A 17,700-nucleotide genomic window follows, 5' to 3' on the forward strand; every position below is an offset into this window, starting at 1 on the left:
GTCTGAGGACAAGATGGAGGGCCCTCAACCAAATGCCGGCAAACGGGAAGTCTCATCCAGGGCACCCAAGGGGAGCAACTTAGCATGGGGGAGGTGTACAACAGGCCTGTGGCACACCCAGCTTTGATTTCCAACAAAGAAGAATGGGCAGAGGTTCAGGAGGAATGGCAGCAGCCCCCTCTCCAGTATCCGCCGCCTGAGGCAATTGCCTTGGTCAGTCTAATGATAGTGCCGGCCCTGAGAGTTAATGGGATAGGTAACGAGGACGGCACAGAAGAACATTATGGCTGCTGGAAAGGACATTTACACTGTAGCTGTTTGTAGGACCATGTGATTTCATCTTGCATTAATAGCCATGGTAAGGATTTCCCATAATATACCAAATCCTATCCATGGCCTGTGTTTAAGAAGAGTTGGCCAACACCACAGCAAAGCACTGGACACACCCACAAGAGGGATTGGGGTGCGATTACATTCGTGGTCATCTGTACTTCTACAATCTGTTTTCCCACCCAGACAAAACACTCTCAAAGCCATCCACAATCCAGCCCCAGTGTTAAGTGACCCCCAACAAATATTCCCAAACAAACCAATTCAAATTCTTAAACAGAGACTGGGTGGCTGTCAAGGATTCCTTAGCTGTGATTCCTGTATTATAGGGATTGAACTAGATGATCCTTGGGGTCCCTTTCAACTCTACAATTCTATGATTATACCAAGGTGAATAGCTCAGTTGGTAGAGCATGATCCTCTTTATCAAGGGTCCAAACCCCATGTCAGGCAGAAGATTCCTGCATTGCAGGGGGTTGGTCTAGATCAGTGTTCCCCAACCTTGGGCCTCCAGCTGTTTTTGGCCTACAACTCCCATCATCCCTGACCACTGGCCTTGCTAGCTAGGGATGATGGGAGCTGTAGTCCAAAAACGTCTGGAGGCCCAAGGTTGGGGAACACTGGTCTAGATGACCCTCACGGTCCCTTCCAACTTTACAATTCTATGATTCTATGGCTCTCCTTCATTACAGGATTTTAAACAGAGTTTAGATAGTCCTCAGTCAGGGATTCTTAAGCTGTGATTCCAGCACTGCAGGGAGTTGCGCTAGATCAGAGTTCAAGGAAGCATTCCAGACAGGGAAAAACACTGGAGGAGGGTGCAAGGCAGGGACAGTGAGGGGTGGGGCCTGGGAAGAGGGGGCAGGGCTTTGGGAGAGTTCCAAGGGCCAGACAGCAGGCACAGAGAGTCCAATGCGTGAGACTCTCCATCCCTCTCCTATAGCTGCAACTCTGCCCCAAAGATTCTCCACTGCCACCTGCCAACCTAAAAAACAATCACCTCTCTAGCAAAGAGGCAACAGTCACCTCCCTTCAAATTCTTGCTGCTGCTCCAATTAACCTCCCTGCCCTACTAACAACCTCCTCATTGCCACTCCCAAAATCCCAGCCCTACAAATTCTGTTCTCTGTTCCCCAACTGCCCCCAAACCATGGTATCTCCAAAGTGGAAATATTATTATAATTCCCAGTTTTATATAATTTATATCTCAGCTGTCCTCCAGGCAGCACGTGGCTCTTCCTGCTCCCCATTTTATCCTCACAACGCTCCTGTGGGGTAGGTTAGCCTATAGGAGACATCAACCAGCCCTGAGTGACCCAGTGAGCTTTGTGACAGATTAGGGGGGATATGAACCCAGTTCTCCTCCTCTCTGGAATTGCTAACCGCTAGGCCTCTCTGACCATCTCTCCAACCACCAGAGAGGGACACAGACACACAGACACACACACACACCTATGCTTCAGATATCTGAAGTGCTGCTGAGCAGAAGGCAAAGCAAGCACTTCCTCAGTTGTTCCAAGGGGCAGAGCTGGAATCTCCACATTGATACGGTAGGGGCTAAGCATTAGTGGAACAGGCTACCTCAGAAGGTGGGGGGTGGCTATACTTCTCCAGAGGTATCTCAGCAGAGGTTGGACGCCACTCCATGAAGCTGTGGTATGCTATATTATGAGAAGAGTAGCTCCATGGGAGAGTACCTGCTTGGCTTACAGAGGCCCCAGGTTCATTCCTCAACATCTCCAGATAGGACTGGGAAACAGTCCCCTGCCTGAAACCCTGCAGAGCTGCTGCCAGCCTGCGCGGACAATACTGAGGGAGATGGACCAACAGTCTGACTCAGTAGAAGACATCTTCCTATGTTCCTAGGAAGGGATATAACTCAGTGGCAGAGCATTTGCTCTGCATGCAGAAGGACCCTATGTTCAATGCCCAGTGGCATATCCAGGTAGCACTGAGATTCCCCTCTGCCTGAAAACCTGGAGAGCTGCTGCCAGTCAGTGTCAACAATACTGCGCTAGATAGACAAAAGGGTCTGACTTGGTATAAGGTCACTTGGTATAAGGAAGGTGCTGTTTACACTGACTGGCAGGCAGGATTCTTTCCCCAGCCCTACCTGAAGATGCCAATGGAGACTGAACATGGGACCTTCTGCATGCAAAGCAGGTGTTCTGCCACTGAGATACAGCCCTTCCCCTACACTGAAGAGGATGCTGGACTAGACTGTACTCTTCTTATCAGTTAAGTGCTTCCTACTGTCATCCCATGCATAGGCACCCAGCCCTGTGAACTCTGATGACCCCCTCTAAAACAAACCTTCCCAGCAAGATACCTTACAAAGCAAAAGCTAGGCACCAATCTCCGTCCCCAGCCCCAACTTTGCTGCACCCATAAAATCTACTCACCTGCCTCATCACCACCCAAAATCCAGGCCTCCAATTAAGAAACAGCCTCCCCTTTGCTTTCCCCGCTCCATGAACACGCAGACCCTCTTTCAAAACAAGAGCCAGTGCTCAACAGCAAACACACACCCAGCCCTCTCATGTTCTACCTCCTGAACCATCTACTTTGCAACCCCATCCATTCCACACTTCCTCTCACCACCAGGCAAACTGGATCTCTCTTTAAAAAGAAGTATGGTGTAATGGTTAGAGTGCTGGACTAGAACTACCTGGAGGCCAGGCTTCAAATCCTCCCACTTGGCCATGAGGCTCACTGGGTCAGCATCTCTTAGCCTAAGCTACCTCACAGGGTTGTTGTGACGATAAAATGCAGAGGGGGAGAACTATGTCCACCACCTTCAAGTGCCTTGCAAGAAAATATGGTATATAAATGCAATGATAATGATGATAATAGTAGTATTAGTAGTAATAATAAGCCTCTCTCACCTCAGGAGTCTCTGCCCCCAAACAACTTACCTTGATCTCATTAAGAAGCAGGGGACCGAACCCCTATATTTTTACCCTATAAAGTCCACATTTCCTCACCACCAACAATACTGGGTGTTATTAAGGAAAAGGCTCTCCCCATTAAGCTTCTGCCACTAACAGACCTCCACAAAAAGAAGCCACACCCCCTTATTTCTTCCCACACTCCAGCCCCATAGCTGCCCCCCCCCCAATACAATCTCTCTTTCATAGCCCAGCAGGCACGGCACCCCCCCCCCCCAGCCACGCTTTCCGTTTCCCCCTTCCTTCTACCTTCGGGCCAAGGGAGGGGCCCCTGCTTACCTCCGCGGCACTTCCTCCTTCGCCGAAGGCCGGGCTGCGACTGACTGAGCCAGATGGAGTAGTGGGCGGGCCGCCGGCACGGCTCCGCCCCCCTCCGGCCGCCGCCTGGCCTCCCTGGGCAGCGCCGCTCGCTCCCATGGCAACGGGTGGGGAAAGAGGGAGGCGGGGCAGCGTTGGGGAAGAGCGGAAAGCCCAGTTGGGTTTCCGTCTCCGCCCCCCTCTCTATGGTCGGGATGAGAGAAGGCGGCCAAGCAGAGCGCCATAGAGACGAAGGATGTCTGCGGGCTAGAAGGACCGACAAGCGGGCCCCTGCGCACGCCTCGCCGCACCCTAGCGGAGCGGAGGCCGAAAGTCGCCACGAGACAGAAAGACAAACCACGAGTTCCAATCTCGCTTTGGTTGGTGGGGCGGAATATAAAAATTCCTTTTCAGATTTCTTTTAAATGGTTGCTAAAAATAATAATATTTTTTAAAAATAATAAATTGCTAACTATCACTTGTCTCCCTCTCGTTTTCCTCTGTAAGTATCCACTAAAAATTAACCAAAGGGTCTTAGTTTTTGAGATCATTCCCCCACCTCACACGAACACTTTTAATGTCATGTGTTACATTTTGTACTAAATAAATACATAGCTGTCAACTTTCCCTTTTTTGCGGGAAATTCCCTTATTCCAGCACCGTTTCCCATTGCAAAAAAAGGGAAAGTTGACAGCTATGGCCGTTTCCCAATGCAAAAAAAGGAAGGTTGACAGCTCTGAATAAATATCATGTTTTATTTTAAGAATATGTGTCTATATATTTTGCGCTTTTACATGAATGTTTTAATTTTATTATTCCTTATTGCTAATTTTACTAACTGCAAACTGTAAATAGTGATACATATTTGCTGTGTGAGTTTATGAACCTAACCAACCTGATAAAAAACAGGATTTCAGAATAGTGTGATGAGTATTACTGTCGTCAGTCTGGATGATGCCCGTGGTCCCCTACAAAACCTGCATACCTGTATCTGTGAGGATATACTGTAGAAGAATCTGATGAGCCAGTCAGACTGGTTCATTTCTTATGGTGATTGCCTCAGATGACCATTTAAGTACTGCTATTGTTGTTGTTGTTCAGTCGTTCAGTCGTGTCCGACTCTTTGTGACCCCATGGACCAGAGCACGCCAGGCACGCCTATCCTTCACTGCCTCTCGCAGTTTGGCCAAACTCATGTTAGTAGCTTCGAGAACACTGTCCAACCATCTCATCCTCTGTCGTCCCCTTCTCCTTGTGCCCTCCATCTTTCCCAACATCAGGGTCTTTTCTAGGGAGTCTTCTCTTCTCATGAGGTGGCCAAAGTACTGGAGCCTCAAAGTACTGGAGTACTGCTATTAAACATGGCCAAACAGTGAGCTCTGTTGCCACAGTGACAAATGGGTGGGCCTTTTCTCACCTGACATGGTTGGATGCCACTTCATCATAAGATGGCGAACAATAATGGGGTGAGCAGTGGGGCCGGGACATGGATGGTGGTGCTGGAAGTCAGAGAGACACATGTTCTGACTTGAGTTCAATGGCTCAGAAATACATGTGACCCTGAGAACTAATTAATATATGAAGAAAATAGGATCACAGAATTGTAGATTTGGAAGGGACTCCGAGGGTCATCTAGTCAAACTCCCTGCAATGCAGGAATCTCAAAATGCAGTTCGCCATCCAATTTGATACCAGACCAGACCCTGCTTAGCTTTGCAAATGTGCTACCAGTTTTATCACTGCACCACCAAGGCTGTGACTTGGGGCTTTCCTGGAAACCTAATGGGGGGGGAAATATATTTTGGGGTGTTAATGCTGTGAGCCCCTCCATCCTATGCTCAGGTTATATGTGTAAATAAAACCATGTATTCTAAAGACACTACAGTCTCCACTGACCTTAATTCTAAGGAAACCAAACTCTGGTGTCTCACCACTGGGAGACTGGGGCTCATACAACAATATCACAGCAAAACAAAGAATAAGAACACAGAGGCTCATTTCCTGGAAGTAACAAAATTGGCCATCCTATTTCTCTTTTCTTTTTATTCCTCTCAAACCAGAAATTTATCCACATTAAGTTACAGCCAAGTGGAACCATCGCATGGCAACGCAGCCCCTATAGCTATTCCACGAGTAATCAGGAGAATGTCGGTACATAGAAAAACAAGGAAGGACATCTTCTGAAGCTGCTCTTGCCACGTATGGGGTCATCATCCTGCAAGGGAGCCAGCTGTGCTGAAGAGGCAGGGGGCCCCCCATTAGCATCTTCCATCAGGGTCCCTCTCCAGTTGACATCATGCTGCACCTTCCATCAGCTCCCAGTTCCCCAGATCCAGATCTACCCGAATCCCAACAGGCTGCAAAGGACAAAGGACAGAATATAAGGATCAGTCTCTTATTTCATGTAGAGCTGAGAAATGTGCTAATGAAGGACTGCAAGGTTCCTGGAGCGGAAGCTGCAGGGCCTGGCTTCCTCTTAAATCTCAGCTCCAGCAGGCTGTGCCTCCTGCTTCTGAACCACTTCCATTCCAGCTATTCTTTTAGAACTGGCACCCAAGTTCCTTCTTTTTTCTCCTCTTCCCTCCTCCTTTCAGACTGTCTTTCAGGCCTCAGCCTGCAGGCAGGAATTGCCTTATTTTCAATTGTTTGCGTGTAAGCCATTCTGGGAGCCTCATTCTGTTTGAAAATCCAGGTACACATGCTCTAAAACGACCTTTAAAAGCCCAGACCACTCTCAAGAACAGTGCTAGGTCATCTACAATTGCAATTGCTAGATCATCTGAAATTGCCTACCCCATGATTCCACATTGCCTTAATCTGGGGCTACAGGGGCATGATGCATGACCTTCCCAAGTTCTCACCTGCCGAGGACATTTTGTCAAGGATGCAATTCGGGAGGTGCCAGTTCCCCCGCAAGATGCCTTGCCGTCCTCCAACAGCACCCGAGTGCTGGGCACGAAACTCCATGAGCGACCCAGTGCTGGTTTGAGATGGCCATTCCCACTGTCTCTGGTCACGTGATTTGTCAGCTGAAAACAGTGTGGCAGGTTTTAGTCCTCTTTCATCTCCCTTTCGGAGTAGTTAGCTGCACAAACCCTTTTTGGGTCTGCTGTACAACCCCCAACCCCAATTCTAAAATGATGAAAAATTCCCACAGCCACAAACCTGAATGATTTGGGGGCAGGGCTTCCTGCTTGTGTCAGAACTTGAACCCCAGCCTTCCAGGTCCTAGTCTGACACTCTAACTATACAACGCTGGCCAGGGGGCACTAGGGGTGAGTTTATGGGGAACCAAGGAGGCGGTGGCCCAGAAAGGTTAGGGAACCACTGATGTACACCCCCTTCTTCTCCTATGCAATCAGCAGGGGCAACGTTTTTAAAAAGGGGGATGTCTAGTGGCTGCTCTCAACCACTTACCACGACAGCCATTCCAAGCTCTCTGGCGAGCGTTTTCACCTCCCACGCCAAATGCATCATGAGGGCCATGCCTGCAGGAAAGACGGAGACGTGGTCCTCCCAAGTTTGCCATTAACTGCTATTCTCCATGGGAGCAAGGGGTTTTTCAGCCAACCAGGAGAAATGTGCTCATCAGATCTTAGAGCTTCTCCCCACCCCCACCACACGCAGCAGTGGCAGGAATATTTCAGGCCACAATCACAAAATACGTTTAAAGTGCTACAGTACTGTAAAACAGTCACAGCTTTCCCCCAAAGAATTCTGGGAACTGAGTTTGTCAAAGGTGCTGAGAGTTTTTAGGAGATCCCTTATTCCCCTCACAGGGGTACAGTTCCCAGAGTTCCCTGAGTAGAGGGATTGATTGTGAAACCTCTCAACAATAGCTGGAGTGCCACAGGTTCCCCATTTCTGGTTTATAAGGTAAACCCAACAGCAAGATTGGGGGGGGGGCTGTTCTCTGTGGAACCCCTTAACTTGGAACAGGCAAGTGCCTGCTGAGAGACAGGGGTGGGGGTTCGGTGGGCTTGCTGCTTACCGTCAGGCTGCCGACTTCCCAAAAGAGGGTAAACGACAGCGGAGATGGAATCAATCACCAGAACTTTCACTGGCCCAGATGCACTGACGACCTGAGGGAGGATGCACATAGAATAATAATAATACTAATAATACTAATAATAATACTACTACTACTAATAATAATAATAATACTAATAATAATAATAATAATAATAATAATAAATTATTTGTATCCCACCCTCCCTGGCTGAGGCACCAACGATGAGGCAGGGCAAATTAACAGTAAGCCACAGTTGTCGAATCAGAGAATTGCAGAGCCAGAAGGAACCTCAATGTCATCTAGTCCAACCCCCCTGCAATGCAGGAAACACAGCTAATGAATCTGACAGATAGCCATCCCACTTTGGTTTAAAAACCTCCAATGAAGAGAGTCTACCACCCTCCAAGGTAATCTGTTCCACTGCTGAACAGCTCTTCCTGCCAGAAAATTCTTCCTGAAGTTTAGTTGGAATCGCCTTTCCTACCATCTGAATCCGTTGGTTTGGGTCCTCCCCTCTGGAGCAGAAGGAAACAAGCTTGCTCCATCTTCCATGCAACAGCCCTTCAGATATTTGAAGATGGCTAGCATATCACCACTCAGTCTTCTCTTGTCCAGGCTAAACATGCCCAACTCTCTCAACTGTTCCTCACAAGGCTTGGTTTCCAAACCCCTCATCATCTTGGTTGCCTTCCTCTGCACACATCCCACAAGGGATTACCCTTACAGCTCCCCACCAAGGGAAACAAAATCCAGGACTTCTGCCACCGGAAAATCTCAGAGCTCAGAAAATTGCAGGGAAATCATTTGTTTTCGGCACAGAAATTAATTTTGCATTCAGCAAATTAGCCACTGCAATAGTCCTCGATAGCAGAACCCAAGGAGTAGGAGAAGCGTAGTGGTAAAAGGATCCAGGGCGCAGTTTAAATTAAGATTGAGGACTCGGCTCTGCAATGTGTGCTCTCTGTGTCAGGGCTCTCCCACCACCACCACCACCACTCCCCCCCCCCCGGGAAAGATGCAAGTTGAGAACAGGGAAGGGTATAGCTGACCATGTGCAGAATGCCACTCATTCACCCACACTCCAACACATTGGGGATTTCTAGGGTAATATGATGCAACAGCTTGAGCTCTAGAGGTGGAAAGCAATGGAGCGTCTCGCAAGCAGAGGAGCACTGGAGAAATCTCACCTGGTGGGCTGCACTGCTGCGGAACTCTTGCAATGCGTCCAGCATTTTATAGGCGTTAAAAACACGGATGACCTGGACCCTCTGCAAAGCCTCTGCCTATGGGTGCAGGGAGGAAAAGCTGTTAAGGCAGACACAGCCAAGAATGTGTCTCATTCTCTGCATTATTTGTAACATATTTATAAATACCACTGGATTGGGAGGGGAACCACAAACTCAAAGCGGTTTACAAAAAACATACGGGGCTGTACCCAACATTAGTCCTGCTCAGAGTTGTTGGCATCTGTTGGAGGAGTGTGTCTTGGGGGGGTGAAGTCAAACCATTGGATGGTTGCAGTGACTGCTGTGGCTGTAGAGGCCAATAGGGAGAGACATGTTTTGTTGCAGCTGGGGCAGAGGAGGGAGTCCAGCTGGGCTGCTGCAGATGCACCATGACGTTTCTTCTCTCTGTGCTCCCCCAGTGGTCCTCTGGATGCATGACCCAACTGTTTGTCTCTAGGCACTGTGGTGGTTTGCAAGGGATTCCCACACGGCGGCGGTTGATGTTGCCAACCTTCATGCCACATTTGCAGACATATTTGTAACGCAGAGTTGGTCTGCCAACAGTCCTGGTGCCTGAAGCCAGTTTCCCATAGATCACGTCCTTGGGGATCACGCCCTCTTCTAAGCTGTGGACATGTCCAAGCCAGCGCAGACGTCGCTGAGACAGGAGTGCCAACGTGCTGCGGATGTGGACTTGGGAGAGCACATCTTGGTTTTGAGAGTAGCCCCACTGAAATGAATGAATGTGGCTGAGATCTATTAATTTCAATTGGTCTACTCTATGTAAAACTTAGATGGATGCCAACCCCTAGTTTTGTTTCTATCTAATTTTTATTACATGAAGAGAAATTTAAAAAGCCAAAATATAAATAAATGCAATAATATAAAGAGGACATAAGAGCCCTTTGTCCTCTTCGGCTCACGCAGACCTGCTCCTGCTCATCCTCGGTCCTCAGTTGAAGGAGCTGCAGCAAACGGGTGGCTGTGAAGCCCCCTGTGGAGTCAATGTACAGAAGGTTCTGCTTGAGGCTGTGGGAGACATTTGCAGCTATGTTGAGACACACCTAGAAATATGGAGAGAGAGAGAGAGAGAGCTGGGCTAGAGGAGCTTTTGAGATGCCTTCACATGTGATGATTCTACAAAGCACAATCGCCACAAATGTCATTTCCAAAACTGGAAAAGCTCCAGGTGTTGAGTTGAATTCCATCTCCCATCAGCCCCAGCCAACATCATTCATCATCATCATCATCATCATCATGGAAATCCCTGCCTATTGATATTACACTTTCTAAACACATTTTTGTTTAGGCAAGCTTAGCCTATTGCTATTTTGACTTTTCGAAGGTCTTCCATTATTGTGGACCATTCTTCTCTTTGATCATTTTATTCTATTCAACTGCTTTGAGAGTTATTTTCAACCAGAACAGACACAGCGACTCCGGTGACCCCAGTTGCTAGATTCCCCCCACTCACAAGCGGCCTACCTGAGTTTTGCCGGCTCCAGGAGCCCCCACAAGCTCAGTCACCTCCCCGGTGTACAAGCCAGAGTCCAGGAGCTTGTCCAAGCTTGAAGAGCGATGGGAAAGGAAAACAAAAAACAAAAAATAATCAGAACAGGGAAATAGAATTGTAGAAGCATAGAGTTGGAAGGCAAAACAAGGATCATCCAGTCCAGGCCTCTCCAACGCAAGAACCACAGCGAAGGAATCCCTGACAGATGGCCATCCAGTTTCTGTTTAAATACCTTCAACAAAAGAGAGCCCGTCGCCTTTCCAGTTAGTCTGTTCCACTGTCAAACAGCTCTTGACTTCAGAAAGTTCTTCCTAATGTCAGAATCTCCTTAATAATAGCAACACCTTGAACTTGGCCCCATTGCAAATCGACTCACACATGGACCAGGAATCTCAAGCCCATGGCCCATGAACATCCCACCAGGCCTCACAATCTGGCCCTCAGGAAGAGAAATAAATGCCTCGGAGTGCCTCTCTCACAGACAAGACAGAAGAGGAAGGGAGTCCCAGGGAGGTTGTCCAGAAAACAAGAGCAGATCACCACCTCCCAAGGTCCACAGGAAGTTAGGCCAGGGGCCCCATGGCATAGGTGAAGGATCCCTGGACAGTTAAGTCCAGTCAAAGGCGACTATGGGGTGCGGTACTCATCTCACTTTCAGGCCAAGGGAGCCAGTGTTTGTCCACAGACAACTTTCTGGGTCATGTGGCCAGCATGACTAAACTGCTTCTGGCGCAACAGGACACCGTGATGGAAGCCAGATCGCACGGAAACACCATTTACCTTCCTGCCACGATGGTACCTATTTATCTACTTGCGCTGGAGTGCTTTCGAACTGCTAGGTTGGCAGAAGCTGGGACAGAGCAATGGGAGCTCACACTGTTGCAGGGATTCGAACTGCCAACCTTTGGATCAGCAAGCTCAAGAGGCACAGTGGTTTTAGACCACAGCATCCCCATGCCACAGAGGCTCACATGAAGCCTCAAATCCTGATGTGTCTTTGGAAAAAAGGAAAGATGCCATAAGGCACAATTCTCAGTAGGTGTAGAGTATCCCTTGTAGATGTATCCTTTGACATCTCCGTGGTGAAAGCCCTATTTTACATTGGACATCAGAGGGAAAGGTCCAGTAAAGGAGTTGACAGGGTCTGCTCTTGCCTTTTGCTCCCGGTAGACAAGATGGCGGTGGTGTTTTTGAGCTCTTCGTAGAGGTCTGCCCCATTGACAGGGAATGAGGCAAACTGGGCCAGCAAGATACGCCTTACTGCAGCTAAGGCCTGAGGAGAAAGCAGAATAAGTCAAGGCCAAGTCTGGAAGCTAACCCTCCAACACCATCATTTATTTATATTTATTTACTCTATTTATTGTATTTATGCCCTGTGGCAAACCATGCCTGACAGTGGATGTAAATAATAATAATAATAATAATAATAATAATAATATATTATTTGTACCCCGCCCATCTGGCTGTGTCTCCCCAGCCACTCTGGGCGGCTTCCATCAAATATTAAAATACATTTAAAATATCACAGTTTAAAAACTTCCCTAAACAGGGCTGCCTTCAGGTATTTTCTGAATGTCAGGTAGAAGAAGAAGAAGAAGAAGAAGAAGAAGAAGAAGAAGAAGAAGAAGAAGAAGAGTTTGGATTTGATATCCCGCTTTTCACTACCCGAAGGAGTCTCAAAGCGGCTAACATTCTCCTTTCCCTTCCTCCCCCACAACAAACACTCTGTGGGGTGAGTGGGGCTGAGAGACTTCAGAGAAGTGTGACTAGCCCAAGGTCACCCAGCAGCTGCATGTGGAGGAGCGGAGACACGAACCCGGTTCCCCAGATAACGAGTCTACCGCTCTTAACCACTACACCACACTGGTAGTTGTTTATTCCCTTGACCTCTGATGGGAGGGCGTTCCACAGGGCGGGCACCACTACCGAGAAGGCCCTCTGCCTGGTTCCCTGTAGTTTTGCTTCTCGCAGTGAGGGAACCGACAGAAGGCCCTCGGCGCTGGATCTCAGTGTCCGGGCTGAATGATAGGGGTGGAGACGCTCCTTCAGGTATACAGGACCAAGGCCGTTTAGGGCTTTAAAGGTCAGCACCAACACTTTGAATTGTGCTCGGAAACGTACTGGGAGCCAATGTAGATCTCTCAGGACCGGTGTTATGTAGTCCCGGCAGCCACTCCCAGTCACCAGTCTAGCTGCCGCGTTCTGAATTAATTGCAGTTTCCGGGTCACCTTCAAAGGTAGCCCCACGTAGAGCGCATTGCAGTAGTCCAAGCGGGAGATAACCAGAGCATGTACCACTCTGGCGAGTGGTACCATTGTGGCAAGCATAACCATTGTGGCAAGTAGTGATTGGTAGCCTTAATTTGTCCGACCCTCTTTTAGTTGCCATCCCTGTCCTGTCTCATGCGGGAGGGAGTTCTGTAGTGTAACTATGCACTTCACGGAGAAGGACTTTATCTGCCCTGAATCTTCCAACATTCAGCTACATTGGATGTCCAAAAGTTTCAGTCTTATGAGAGAGGGAGAGAGAAAAAACTTTCCGTTATTTACTTTCCCCTACATAAGCCACCTGAAAAGCAGCACAGAAAAAGGTGTGGCGGTGATAATAAACAATATTAATAATAATGATAATAAGAATATCTCTAGCCTTTGCAGAGAGATCTTCGTTCAACTCCTGCTTTGTTGGGAAGCAAGAGAAGAATTGCTACCTGTTTTGTGTGTACTGAGCAATAAAATATTGTCAAAACCATCACAAAAGGCCTGGTGGAGGGTTATAGATAAGTGATATGGCACCTGCCTTTCAGGCAGAAAGTTGCAGGTACAATCCCCAGTGGCATCATCAGGTGGGGTTAGGAGAGACATCCTGCCTGAAATCCTGGGAGAGCCATTGCTGCCAGTCAGTGTAGACAGTACTGAGCTAGATGGACCCAAGGGTAGGAATCACTTTAAGGTAGCTTCTGATATTCTTATTCAGCTGAGCCCTTGACTTGGAACCATGGGGTATAGGGCTGGGGGTGTCCCCTGAAATCTTGAAAAGCTGCCGCCAGTCAATGCCGGCAGTATAGAGTGAGGTGGAGCAATGGCTGATTCACGATAAGGCAGATTCTTATGTACTCACCTTGTACGACAACGAACACTTCTGGGCAATTTCCTCTAGATCTGATGAAACAAGATCTTCCACTGCAAAATGTTTGGGGAGAGGTGGGGCGGGGGACACACAGATATAGTCAGCAACTGGGAACCAGACCGTAAGATTCCCAAACACGAAATGTAGTGTGCAAGCACTTTAGGCCACATTTGCACTGTATATTTAAAGTGCTACGACACCACTTTAAGCAGCCATGGCTTCCCTCAAAGGATTCTGGGAACTGTCGTTTCTTACAGGTACTGACACTTGTCAGGAGCCCCCCCCCCCCCATTCCCTTCATCAGAGTGGTTTAACAGTCAATATCTCTTCACAGGGAACTCTGAGGATTTGGCGTTCTTTGAGAGGAACAGGGGATCTTTTAACAATTCTCAGAGCCCTTAGCAAATGACAGCTCCCAGGATTCACTGGGGGAAAGCCATGTTTGCTTAAACTGGTATAATAGCACTTTATGGTGCTATTTATGATTTGAATGTGGTCAAAATAAGAAGAGCCAGTAGTGTTCCAGGGACTGCCATGCCCCACCCCAAAATATCTCTTAAGTGTGGTGTAGTACTTAGACAACATCCATCCCATACTTTTAAAGCACTATGATACCACTTTTAACAGTCGTGGCTTTTCCCTGGAGGATGCTGGGAGCTGTAGTTCGTGGAGGGTGCTAAAAGAGTTGTCACGAAACCAGTATTCCTAGAGCAACAATTTCCCAAAGTTCCCAGTGAAGAGGGATTGATTGTGAAAAAACCACTCTGGGGATTGTATACCATTACTATCGAGGTGCAAGTAGATAAATAGGTACCGCTCCAGCGGGAAGGTAAATGGCGTTTCCGTGCACTGCTCTGGTTCACCCGAAGCGGCTTAGTCATGTTGGCCACATGACCCGGAAGCTGTACGCCGGCTCCCTCGGCCAGTAACACGAGATGAGCGCCGCAACCCCAGAGTCGGACATGACTGGACCTAACGGTCAGGGGTCCCTTTACCTTTACTATCGAGAAACAAACCATGGGAGATGGCTATTGCCACCATAACATGCTCATGGGCTTCCTAGAGGATCCAGCTGGGTACTGACGTCTTTGGTCCAATTCATCAGGATTCCTCTTATGTCCTTCTCCATTTCCTCCCCCACCCCTGCCACTTCACTCACTGCACTGTAATTTTATTTATTTATATATCTATTAATCTTATTGGAAGATTTTTCAGGCAGGAAGCTATCAGATTCAGTCATTGTGCTTTCTCCAAAAGCCACGCTCTCTGCTAAACGAATCAGAAACAGGGAACATGTGGCCCTCCAGACGTCATTGGACACCCAGCTCCCATCACAGTTCCTGGCCATACTGGCTGATGGGAGTTGGAGTCCAACAATATCTGCAAAGACAAGACACAAATCATTTGTGGTAATAACTGCCCAGAAGCTTCAAAGGCCTCCTCCACCCCAACCCCAAGATACGGATCAGACACCCTTCTCATTCCCACGCACCCACCCCAAAACCAGCTAAAGGAAGTCTAGTCTTGACCTGTTTTGATGCCACTGGTCTTCAGATGCTGCAGTATCTCAGGCGTGAGCCCAGGACACAGCCCCACACGGAGGATCATGGCTGGCGTGAGAACCTAGGTGGGGAACAGCAAGAGGCCTGAGGATCTGGGGAGAAAGCTCAGTCGGTAGAACATGAGACTCTTAATCTCAGGGTCATGGGTTCGAGTACCACGTTGGGCAAAAAGATTCCTGCACTGCAGGGGGTTGGACTAGATGATCCTCGTGGTTCCTTCCACCTCTATGTTATGTTTCTATGAATCTTCTATGAACCAGGAAGAGGGCCTTCTTTGTAGTGACACCCGTCTTGTGGAACGCCCTTCCATCAGATGCAGATGTCAAGGAAATAAGCAGCTATCTGACTTTTAGAAGAAAGCAGCCCTGTTTAGGGAAATTTTTTAATGTTTGATCTTTTATCGTGTTTTTAACGTTCTGCTGGGAGCCAGATGGGAGGGGTATAAATTATTGTTATTATTCATTATTATTATTATTATCCTGGAGCCACAAGCAAGGAAACCAGGGCAAATCCTCAGCAACCCACTACAAGAAGCTGATTTATACAGAATGAGACCACTTTTTTTCCCTGCAGATGTTGACTTGTGCCTTACGCTGATGTTGTTATTTATTGCCCACATTTCATCCTAGAGTCACAGAGTGTGTTGTAGCATTAAAAACAATTTAAAACAACTTGCGACATTAACAACTTGGCAGCATTACTATATCTCTACTATTTTAGCACATAGGCTTAACACGTGCCCTGGTGTGTTTCAAAGCATGCTTTTGTGAAGGTCGCATGTTCAATCGCCAGCACAAAGCTGTGTGAGAACCACTACCTGAATTCCCTGGGAGCTGCTGCCAGTCAGTGTAGACAATACTGAGCTTTCCCTCCATGCTCCTATTAAAATCAGCCATTGACTTGGAACCATGAGGACTGGTCTCTTGACTCAGTGGCGAGGCATTTGACTTGGGAAGGTCCCAGGTTCGAGTCCCCAGCATCCCAGGTAGGGCTGGAGAGACCCCTGCCTGAAATCTTGGAAAGTTGCTGGCATGCAGCTGGCAGGATGACGTGCAAAGCTGCAACTGCCTGTAAAACCGGAGCCCCAGAAAAAGACCTTCCCTTCCTGCATCTCCGAAAACTTCGGCTCCCACTTACCCCATGCATGCAAACTGAGCGCCTTCTTTGCAGCTCTATTTCCTGCTTTATTCCTAGAGCGGCCAGTTCCTTCTCCTCCAGGACCACCAAGTCTTGCGCTTTAGCCCCACCTGCCGGCTTGTCGTGGAAGTGACAGCACATAGCTTTCTTGCCTATTTATATTAGACTCGTAATAAGCTGCCGGGGAATGAGCCCAACGGAACTACTTCGGAAGGTGCTGGACTGTTCCTTCGGTGGGGGTCTTCAAACAGAGATTGGATGGCCGTATATCAGGGATTATTTAACGGCGATTCCTGCATTGCAGGGGGTTGGGCTAGATGACCCTTGGGGATCCCTTCCAACTCTAGGATTTTATGAATTCAATGGGACTTACTATATAGTATTTCTTTCTTGAGTTTTCTTTCTCCCCTGTTGCGTATAAAAGGTCCTCTCAGTCAGGCAATGGCATCAAGCATTTCAAAAATTTCTGAATAAAATAAAATAAAATAGGACATCCAGCCCAGCCTCAGCCCCATAACAATAGGTTTACACCTGGGGAAGGACCAGTAGAAGCAGAATATTTTGTTCATGTGATCTCTAACTGGGTAGATGAGCAGAGGAAAAGGAGAACAAGACTCCGATGGCTGAACACAGGAGAGAATTTTGGCATGTGACTGTTCTCCCATCACATCATGACAAGCTGCACCTACCAAAGTCCACCCATCCATCCACCTATTAAAGGTAAAACAAAGCCTTCTCCTTTGTTTTCAGTAGCCTTAAAGCAGGAGTATCCAAGGTGGTGCCTTTGAGATGTTGTTGGACTCCAACTCCCAGCAGCCAGTATGGCCAGTGGTTAGGGGTGTTAGAGGGCACCGTTGCTGGCTACACCTGCCTTCAATCTATAGTCAAGAAGCAAGTCCCACTTCTAAGAGAAGCAGGAAAACATAATTGAGACATGGCTTTAGAGTTGCCTCTAGCTGTTTTGAACTATATAGCTCCCATCAGCCTCAGCCATGATGGGAGTGGTAGAACAAAACAGCTAGAGGGCACCTGGTTGGGGAAGGCTGCTGCAGAGTTTCAGACATCCAACAGTTTCAGTTTTCAGCATTAACTCTGAAATCCTTGTAGCTCATCCATCCTTTAGCCACCAATCAATTCTGTCATTCTGCAGGAATTTATTTGGTTCTCCAAATTTCATTTGCTTTAAAAGACTAAACATATTAAACAATCAATATTTGATCATAATGTTTTAAAACTCAGTTACTGTATATGGCTGCATCATGTACAGAATCCATAGGGATGCAGGTGGTGCTGTGGGTTAAACCACAGAGCCTAGGGCTTGCCGATCTGAAGGTCGGCGGTTCGAATCCCCGTGACGGGGTGAGCTCCCGCTGCTCGGTCCCAGCTCCTGCCAACCTAGCAGTTTGAAAGCACGTCAAAGTGTAAGTAGTTAAATAGGTACTGTTCTGGCGGGAAGGTAAACGGCGTTTCCATGCGCTGCTCTGGTTTCGCCAGAAGTGGCTTAGTAGTCATGCTGGCCACATGAACCAGCTCCCTCGGCCAGTACTG

The 17,700-nt window shown here is 48.0% G+C and overlaps 2 protein-coding genes across 3 annotated transcripts in view; both read right to left on the minus strand.

Annotated features, from left to right (window-relative positions):
* RFFL (ring finger and FYVE like domain containing E3 ubiquitin protein ligase) overlaps nt 1-3,675 on the minus strand; it is a 35,424-nt gene extending 31,749 nt beyond the window's left edge. The window contains 1 exon segment of the mRNA XM_033171866.1: nt 3,558-3,675. The gene's annotated coding sequence lies outside the window, so the exon portion shown is untranslated.
* A 1,897-nt stretch (nt 3,676-5,572) lies between these two features.
* On the minus strand, nt 5,573-16,298 carry RAD51D (RAD51 paralog D). 2 transcript variants are annotated; one of them, XM_033172265.1, is made up of 11 exons: nt 16,153-16,298; nt 14,983-15,076; nt 13,445-13,506; nt 11,481-11,599; nt 10,299-10,380; nt 9,743-9,877; nt 8,775-8,870; nt 7,567-7,657; nt 6,993-7,063; nt 6,437-6,604; nt 5,573-5,932 (listed from the first exon to the last, which is right to left on the minus strand). In XM_033172265.1, the coding sequence occupies exons 1-11, from the start codon at nt 16,291-16,293 to the stop codon at nt 5,870-5,872; spliced, it is 1,122 nt and encodes a 373-aa protein (XP_033028156.1). In that variant the 5' UTR covers nt 16,294-16,298; the 3' UTR covers nt 5,573-5,869. The 2 variants fall into 2 exon arrangements, with proteins under 2 accessions (XP_033028156.1, XP_033028157.1); XM_033172266.1 differs by lacking the exon at nt 9,743-9,877.
* Between the last annotated feature and the right edge of the window lie 1,402 nt (nt 16,299-17,700).

This window comes from Lacerta agilis, chromosome 15 (genome assembly GCF_009819535.1).
Source record: "Lacerta agilis isolate rLacAgi1 chromosome 15, rLacAgi1.pri, whole genome shotgun sequence".
NCBI lineage: Eukaryota > Metazoa > Chordata > Lepidosauria > Squamata > Lacertidae > Lacerta > Lacerta agilis.

What these genes read in the sequence shown, in the direction of transcription:
- RAD51D (XM_033172265.1), bottom strand. Translation starts at nt 16,293, where the DNA reads ATGTGCTGTCACTTCCACGACAAGCCGGCAGGTGGGGCTAAAGCGCAA. An exon ending in CTGGAGCCGGCAAAACTCAG is followed by an intron (nt 9,878 to 10,298) that starts GTAGGCCGCTTG and finishes CCATATTTCTAG; the next exon opens with GTGTGTCTCAACATAGCTGC. An exon ending in TGACAAAATGTCCTCGGCAG is followed by an intron (nt 5,933 to 6,436) that starts GTGAGAACTTGG and finishes TGTCCTTTGCAG; the next exon opens with CCTGTTGGGATTCGGGTAGA.